Source organism: Talpa europaea, assembly GCF_964194135.1.
Source record: "Talpa europaea genome assembly, chromosome: 1".
NCBI lineage: Eukaryota > Metazoa > Chordata > Mammalia > Eulipotyphla > Talpidae > Talpa > Talpa europaea.
In genome coordinates, this window is record NC_140073.1 from 105,318,574 (window position 1) to 105,328,334 (window position 9,761).

General features: G+C 36.8%; 1 protein-coding gene across 1 annotated transcript in view; it reads right to left on the reverse strand.

Moving 5' to 3' along the window:
- SCN1A (sodium voltage-gated channel alpha subunit 1) overlaps positions 1-8,874 on the reverse strand; it is a gene marked incomplete at both ends in the record, with an annotated part of 77,940 nt that extends 69,066 nt beyond the window's left edge. The window contains one exon of the mRNA XM_084257703.1: positions 8,611-8,874. Coding sequence (XP_084113829.1) covers positions 8,611-8,874 — 264 coding nt within the window. The remainder of the gene's footprint in view (positions 1-8,610) is intronic.
- Positions 8,875-9,761: the final 887 nt, after the last annotated feature.

A 9,761-nucleotide genomic window follows, 5' to 3' on the forward strand; every position in this document is an offset into this window, starting at 1 on the left:
CTAGTGAATGTTCAATTATCTTTACTATAGAGAAAATGTAGAAAGGTAAATAAAGGCTTCCCCAGACAAGGGCTCTCCAATAGAAATATGTGAACTACAAATCTGAACTACATATATGATTTAATATATTTTAACAGTCATGTTTTTTAAAAAAGTAAAAAGCAGGAGAAATTAACTTTAATAATGTATTGTTTCATCCAGTATATCCAATATATCATCATTTGGAAATAAAATCAATATTTAAAATTATTGAGACATTTTCCATCTTGCTTTCAGACAAATTTCATGTCTTCAAAATCTGGACTCACTATATGTCAAGTAAAATAGTCACAGGTGACTGTCTACTTTATTGAGACCACAGAGCTATATGTGAACCATTCATTGTACTGCTAGGTCTTACCTTAGTAAGTCTTGCCAAATAAAAATAAAAAGTTAATTGGTATTTAACTGCTTAACAATCTGGAAAGTAACATTAGAAAACTACAACTAGATGGGCCTCTCCTGGTGGTGCAGCTGTTGAGCGCTGGGCTGTGAAGCTGCCCACAGCTTCTGCAGCGCCGGTTCGGGTTCGATCCCCGGCCGCTGGCGAGGGTCCCACATGGTGCGCAGACCTCTCCTGCCGCCCGCTGCTCCCCTCAGCAGTGTACTTCGGTCCTTCTGCCTGTTCTGCTCCCCGCTCTGGTGAAATCTCTCACCTTCCCGCGCTTCTGACTGTACCCAGTGCTTGTATAAAATAAATAAATAAATCTTTTAAAAAAGAAAAGAAAACCACAACTAGGTTTTGTTTTAACTTAAGAGATTATCAAGAGTGCAGACTCTGGAGAGAGATGCCTGGCTCAAAATCTGGTTCTAGGGCCTCCCCGGTGATGCAGCGGGTTGAACGCAGTGCTGTGAAGCTGTCTGCAGCCTCTGCAGTGCCAGTTCAATTCCTGGCTGGCCAGGGAGAGACCCACCTGGCGTGACAGACCTCTCCTGTCGCACCCGCTGCTCCCCTTAGCAATGCTTTCGGTCCTTCTGCCTGTTCTCCTCCGTGCTCTGTCTCTGATGGAGCCCCTCTGGCCTGTACACCAGTGCTCATATAAATAAATAAATATTTAAAAAAAAAAATCTGGTTCTACTGACTCCCAGCCCTGAGATCCTGGACAAGTTATTTAACTGTGCCATGACTCATTTGTCTCTTTTGAAAATGGGAATACGTATATTTAGCTCACAGAGGTGTTGTGATTCCAATTCAGTTGAGATTCTGAGGCCAGTATTCTGTACTTTCAATATAGATTCAGGTGTTTCTGCAATAGTAAGACTGTGAATCTGTTTTGTTAACAAGGGATTTTAATAATTCCCCAAATTATCAATGATAAAGTGTAACACATGGATGAAAATTAACAAGTAATATTAAAAAGGAAAACCAAAACCGACTCACTGGCAACTGGGTAAAAACTAATGTTAGGAAGCTGCTGAAGGTCAGCTCCAGGCACAGTAGGAGCTCTGGGCATGCGCACACGCATCCATCATGGAAAAGACAATGTGACCACACCAGCAGGCAAAGAATGCAAGGGTTGCAGGGGAAGGTCGAAATTCAACCAATCACAGATTCATAAACTTCCCACCAATCAGAACTGCACTGACTTGAAAAATGCATTTGCATAGAGTAGAGGAGAGTGTGGTGTGGACTCTTCCGTTCTTGTCCAACCAGGTCAACTGAACACAGGGTTCCAGTGTCCCTTGGATATAGGTGTTCTTGGCTACAGTTTCTTGGTCTACAAAATCCTCCTTGATCTAACTGCATAGTCAATAAGGAGACAACTATAATAGTTTGCTAGGAATTACTGTCTATGAATCTGTACTCTTACTACTTAGTATTCTTTTCTTGTCTCAGGAGTTTTAGGAAGTGATTTGTTTAGAATTTATTTTTCCAGAATAGACATTGAATTTAACAAGCATATTTTTCCAGTTTCCTTTTCTAAATATGTCCACTATCTTCTCTTTCAATGTAGAGGCCATGTTCCTTAAAGTAAATAGTTTAAATCTAGGTCTCACTTTTATGTTTATGTAAAAATTATCCCAAAAATGCCAATTGATACACTGATTTCAAGTTTACAATATTGGCCTACTGTTAAAGTAAATACACTGGCAAAAGCAAGCAACAGAGGAAAGTTAGCAATGATCACAAACAATATAAAAATGTAGATTATGTTATTGGTTGATTAAATTTACACCTTCATTTCAAAATTTTTAAAATGCAGTATTCCACTTGTACTTACAGTTTCAGTGATATATTTGAAAGTGTTATCTGAAATTCAGAACTTATTTTCTCACAGACAGAATATATATATATATATATATTCTTTTACACACAGACCCAGAAGCCTTAATGTTACCTGATGTTACTGTTTGCGAAACAGAACTTGCATTAATGTGGGCTTTTATCACCATGTATAGTGTGACTCTGAAAATGTCAACAGTTCTAAGTTGGGCTGCAAGATACACATCTTTTCTCTCAATGTTGCCCTGTAGCCAGATTAGGAAAATTCCCTCCATCTTCTGCTGGAAATGGACTTGAACTTTTTTTTCACTCTCAGCTACTGACTTTCAGCAGAGAGGGGCAAAATGACTTGTATGGCAGAAATTTGGGTGTAAACAAACTGCATGGAGTGGAAAGTCCTCATAGTACACATTTTGGGGGACATTTCTCATTTTGGGCCACTTCCATATAATCTAATTCTATTTTTTCCTCTTGTGGGCTCTCTAAATGGCCTCACTTTCTCCTCTGCCTCTTTGTTATTTGTGGATTCAGGCCATGATTTCCCTCTTTTTTCTAAGCCACTGGGGAATGGAAATCTTTTTGCAGTTTCTCAATCTACTCTGAAGTGAATATGTAATATTAAATTTTTTTTCTCTCCAGGTGTCTAGTTTTCTTTTTAGACTAGAAGTAATTAGCCTAAATAACACATGGTATATGCATGCCTGTGGTCCACAAACCTTTACTATAATCTTCACTTAATTACACATGTGGTCTTTAGGCCAGAATCACAAACCAAAATGTCCATCAAGGTTGGTTGCCTTGCGTTACCTGACAATTTTTGGTATGCAAATAAGCAATGCTGGATCTGATATTTTAAGAGAAATCCTAAATGTGCATGAGGTTATGCATGCAATTTGCTGATCTATAAATTTCAAAAACTAATTAAAAAATCCATATACTATTACATGAGTCAAATAAAATATATCTGTGGGCTTGATGCCTTATGGTCAGATTTCTATTTCTACTTTAAGTTCATGCAAAGGAGAACTTGTACTCAGAAAACAATCTGTGAAATTGCTTGACCCCAGGCTTTAGTTGGGAATGGTGGGAGCAGGGTCAGTGCAGGAGATGACCCCATAGGCCTGCTTAGATGGGATCTCATCAGCTGAGTTGTTTATGCTTCTGTATCTACCTCAGACAAAAAAGGAGAAATTACAACTAGAGATGAAATGATATACCTGAGTGTCAAATATTTCTCAACCTGGATCTTTACCCCACGCCATGACGTGGTGCACGATTACATGTTAATTTTTCATTGACTGGAAAGGACCAATCCGAGGCCCAGTTTTATTGAAATTTGCTGTGTGAGAACTTTGAACAAATTATTCCATGTCAATATCTAGATGTGAAGGGAGAGTATTACAACATTAACTTCAGAGTTTTGAGAATGAAATGAATAGAGCATGTGAATACCCTTAATGAATTCTAAAGTATCTTATAAATACTAGGATTAAAAGGTTAAGATGTTTGTGTGCCTTGTTCTCAAATATGTAAGTTTCACATTGGAACTTAAAATTCAGTATTGTCCCTCCCAAATTCATATTCAGAAAACAATGCTATTAGCTTGCTCCCCTCTGAATCTTAAATATCATACCTCCAAAACAGATTATGCTTTCATCTGTTAGTCGCCATATTCATTGTCAAAAAGCTAGACCAAAATCAAAATCAAAAAGCAACTACAGGGCCTCCCCGGTGGCGCAGCGGTTGAGCGCTGGGTTGCAAAGCTGCCCGCAGCCTCTGCAGTGCCGGTTCGATCCCCGGCTGCTCCCCAGCCACCAGAGGAGGGTCCCACATGGCGTGCAGACCTCTCCTGCCGCCCCCTGCTCCCCTCAGCAGTGTGCTTGGGTCCTTCTGCCTGCTCTGCTCCCCGCTCTGGCTCTGGTGAATTCTCTCACCCTCCCGCCCTTCTGACTATACCCAGTGCTTGTTTAAATAAATAAACAAACAAATAAATAAATAAATAAATCTTTAAAAAAAAAGCAACTACAGATCAGAGACACACTACAGTGGGGGGTGGAGGGAGGAGAAGAGGGGTTAGGGTCAGAAAAAGGGGGTGGGAATTGTATGGGGAATATAACCAAAATGAAAATGCATATATTATGCAAAAATGAAAAATGATGTAAGGATTATATAAAATAAAATAATTTATAAAAAAAGGGGACCATGTCACTTCTTTACCAAAACCTTTTGAGCATTCATTTTGTCCTTAATCTTCATACTTTTTAAGATGCACTAAAATATGCCTTTCGTCTAACCCTAAGCCCAGTTGTCCAAATGCATCTTATCAGCTTCTTAAATTAAAGTTCTATATATTATGTCTTCTTATAGGCTGCTTCCTTTCTCTGAAGACTTCTGTCCCCTCCCCCTTTCTCCCATTCAGATTCCAATTTAAATGCCATTTCTTTACAGATGTACAGAAGTTCTCTGAATGTGCCGTCTTTGTAAAAAAAAAAATGGTGCTTATTACCCTATTAGAATCAGGTAGGAAAATTAATTTTTTAATTATTTTAGAAGGAGTTAAGACACACTGAGTCTAAGATTTTAGTTTTTACAAAGACAGAGGATGATCTAATTGAATAGAAGTAGTGATGTGACGAGTCAGCTTCAGGAAATAATCCCAGTCTAGAAGATAGCGTATGGTTGAGTCTGAGTAGCACAGCATGAGTAGTGGGGGCAGGAAAGAACTGTGTCCTGATGACATTGTTTTAGAAACTAGATTTTAAGATTAAAAATCTTTCCAATTCATCATCTTCCCTTCCTCCCTGCTTCTTTCCCTCTTACCTCTCTCCTGACTCCCTTCCTTCCTTTTCTCCAGTCCCTTTCTCTTTTAAAAATAGTTTCGGTTGCATTTGGTTACTTTCAATTGAAGGATCTCTTACAAATGGAACAGATACTCAATGAATGCTAACTTTTTTTTTTTTTTAACCAATACCATCATCTTGGAATCATTTCTTGGACAGAAACTGGGAGGTGACAATGAAGAAAGGGGCATAAATATGAAATAATGGGGGGAGAATAAGAGTTGGATGTCAATGACAGTACCATGGAGGCCTGGGAAAGCCTGGGTGACTGGTAATTCTAGAGGAGCCAGTAATGTGCAAAGAAAAATTGTAAACTGGGGACTGCCCATATGACAACTTGTGAAATTTACACTTTTAACTATCATTGACTTTTCTGATTTTCGATAAAATTACTTTTGCAAGGAAAAGTCCTTAATCCCCAAACAACTCTCTTTACCACTCCCACCCAAAAAAACCCAAAACAAAACAAAAAATACAACTGAAAACTCCTATAGCAATGTCAGAACAAGCAGGGATTTGAAACCACAAATCCATGCATGATCCCTCTTGCAGACCCAATTAAAAGGAATAGGCATCTTTCTTAGAACAACTGATAAAAAGAGAAAATAGCTGTTTTTAAATGATCCATGAGACAATCAAGTAAATAGCACATTTTTAAATGGATACATTTCTGCATTCCATAATTAACAAACATCCATTTTCACCACAGATCTAAAATACCTCATTCTATTTCAAGTACACTGTCACACTGTCAAAAGGATATTTCCTTCCATGGTACTAATGAGTCATCTGTAATTTTAAGAAGAACATGAGAAAGGAGAAGTTTTCTGTAACAAAGAGTGGGTGAAGAATTTGAATGTATAGCCAAATGGTGCAAAATCAACCCAAGCTATGAAAGGAAACTGTGAAAAAAAATCTGTCAGAAAAAAAAAAAAAGGTGTGTTCGCAAGCTAAGTGTGCCTTGCCACACAGCTAAAGTAAATAAACAAACAAAAGAAACCCAACCTGGAATGATATTCTGAAGACCAACTGCATCAGAGCTAACATGGTATGGAAAATTCTGTCATAATATTCCGATAGCAATGCTATTTTATTCTTTAGTTCTTACCTCGGACCTCAGAAGGCTTAAAACACCTCAGGGTCTGGAAAGCTAATGCATCCATGTGCAAGGAATGTTCATGAGATGGTTACTACTATATCTTTGGTACCTACCATAATATCAAACTACTTTCATAACCTTAGTAGAATTTTTGAACATTATATAATTTGTATATTTTAAACTGGGGCAACAGAGATAAAAATATGTGGGCATATGCCATCTGAAAATATACCATCGGTAATGACATTTCCATAAGCTCCCTGACATTGCAGAAGATCACAGGAAACTTCAGTGTGTGCTTTGTGTTATTTCTATTTACAGAATTTCTTACATACCCACCACTTTCTTTTAACATAAAACATAAGATAAAGAATAGACTCCGCAGCCATTGTGGTAGGTTTGCTTTGTTGGTTCTGTATATTATTAAGGAAAAAACTCGAAATTTTTAATCAGGACCAAATGACACATTAATTATTATGCTTGTGTGAAACTTTGGGAAGTCACTGGCCTGAAGATGTTTGCATATTCTGACTCATATCCATATCCATATCCTCAATATCACGAACAGATGGAAAATAAAATTATGCCAATCCTTTCAAATACTTAAATGAAGGTCTTAAAAATAAGGTAAAATACCAGTTCTAATGAAATGATTAGTCAGCCAGATTCTTGTGCTGACATAACCCTTATAAACTCTGTTAGGTTCACGTTCAAACTTGCCTTCCACATCTTCTGCCTTTATTATTAAATGCACATTGTGTGAGAAAGGAAAGCATGTTGGCATTTTGGAACAAATCACAATGTGCAAGTAGAACACCCCGTTAAGAGAAATATTGTTTTCAGGAAAGTGTTTTCCCAAGGTAAAGCACATCCATCCCTTTTACACTGAACTGATGTCAAAGTCTTCAAATGTTAGTCATTCCACAGCAATACAAATGAAACTTTTCGCAACACTGAAATCCTTAAAAAATAAGATAGGGTACTCAGGACATGTGATTGAGCAATGTGCTTGAAATTTCCTTCTGCTTTTATATATTTTAAACTTTATTTGGTTGCTTGTACTGTTTTCTAATCTTAAATTTTCTTTCATAATTTACTTCAATATTGAAAAATACCCTTAAATTCTGAATTAATTTGCTTTTGCTAAAGTTTGAGTATTTAGAGAATTCTTAATTTTTTTTAAATAACCTTACTTTTGCTATCCCTTGACTAATTTTATTTTAGTGACTTGGATATCTGAGATTGGCAGGGTGATCTTAAAACAATGCAGAACACACAGAGTACTCTTGGCATAGAAATGTCACTAGGGAAAATGCTTCTTAGGACAAGATTTCCCACTGATGGTTCTGTATGATGTTAAAAAATCTGAACATAGTGCTAGTCATCCATTTTTGAAGCTTTTACTTCTGGAACTGTAACAGTCAATGAGAAGTTATCCCAAATCCATTATCCCAAAACTATACCAAATCCACATAGTAAACATCACCAAACTTAGGCATTTGACAATGACTAACATCATACAGAACCATGCTAGCAATAAGGAATCCCTAAATGTTTGTGGGGTTTTAAGACTCATATCCAACTAAAAAATTTCATTTACTTGATTAATTACAATCTTTGTGCCCTACCCTTTCACTGAATTCACAAATATATTATATCAGGTAAAAAAGAAAGAAAATATAATGAAATGTTGTAGATTAACTAATCTTTAATCTAAAATCAATATATCTTTTGGATTTGATGTTTTTCTGTGCTTTTCTTCTTAGTTTGGGTAAGCCAAGGTCATAATGAAATGTTGGGTGCTTAATAGCAGGTATTCATTTCAAGCATGGATATAGAAAAGGCAGGCATTCAAAACTTTGTTACAGGTTCTTTAGGATACTACTTTTTTTAAAGTCTTTCCAGTATCAATACATTTCTATAAAAAAATCAAGAAATTTAAAAATATTTATATAGGATCATTGTTTTGCAAGAAAAATTACCTTCAAATAAATAACTGATTCATTATGTATAACCCAATCTAGAAATCAAAAAACTTGTGGCATCAAACTTTGTTCCATTAGAAATTATTGAAATTTTATGACTTGTAATTATTTTAGGATTTTCAAGCATAAAAAAATAAAGTTATATAGTAAATACAGTATCTGTGGAGAATCATTTAGTTCATTAAATCAGCTATTTACAAGAGTTACATTTTATTCTAGGTATCCCTTGTGGTGTATTTGAAACAACCCCATCTGTTGTGATGTAATCAATTTATTGCTTACTGGTATACAAGCAAATGTGTTTTATTTCTTAAATGAAAGGATACTTAAGACTGTGCTAAATCAGCATGTGTTGGTGCTATAACAGTCCAAGGTATGCAGTAGGCAATTAGCAGCAAAATATCCCCGATAAAAAGCACTCACTTTTTTATTGATATAGTACGGGTCCAGGTCCTCCAGCGGCTCCGACACCATCCCTGGAGGGATGTCTCCATAAATAAAAGGAAGATTCTTTCCAGCTTCCAAGTCACTATTTGGCTTTGGGCCATTTTCATCATCATCTTTCTTTTCTGGTTTGGGGTTCTTAGCCTTTTCTTCTGCAATGCGTCTTTCAATAGCCGCAAGAGATTCTCTGGTGAAGTAGTTGAAGCTGTCAGGTCCTGGTGGTACAAGCACTGTTTGCTCCATCTTGTCATCCTGCACATTTTAATTACCATTTACTCTGCATATGAAAGTCCTAGAGAGAGAGAGAGACAGAGAGAGACAGAGAAAGAGACAGAGAGAAGATATTTTAAGATGATAAAGTGAAGATCTTAATATCTAAAATGCTTGTCATGAAATATGAACCAAAAGATTAAAATTTTTGTTTCTAACAAAATTAAATATAATTAGTTCATAAAAATTCTTTTTGGGGGGCCTCCCTTGTGGTGCAAGGGGTTAAGCATAGCACTATGAAGATATCCGCTGCCTCTGCAACATGAGTTCAATCCCCAGGCCAACCAGGGAGAAACCCACATGGCAAGGCAGACCTCTCCTATCTCATCTGCTGCTCCCCACAGCAGAGTATTTCAGTAGATCCGCCTGTTCTGCTCCCAACTCTGTCTCTGGTGAATCCTTTCACTGCCCTTATCCCCACAACTTTGGCCTGTTCCCCAGTTATTGTACGCATAAATAAATCTTTAAAAAAATTCTTTTTTGTAGTAAGAACATCTAATATGAGATCTACCTTTCATCAACATTTTAAGTATACAGTGTTATTAACTCCAGGAATGATATTATACAGCAGATCTCTCTAGACTTACTAATATTGCATAGCTGAAACTTTATACCATTGAATAGTAAGTCCCTATGCCCCTCTTACCAGCCTCTGGTAATCTTGTTCTAATTTCTGCTTAACAGACATGTTTTTTATCTCAGGTTTTATAAGTGTCCCATGTTTATTAATTCTTTTGCATTAACTAACAGGAACTGTGCCATAAGAAAGTGGTGCAAGTATAGCCTCAATTAAAGTACATTAGGCTAAATACAACTGTGCCCCTAATTGGCTGTTCACTCTGACAGCCATCCAGAAGATG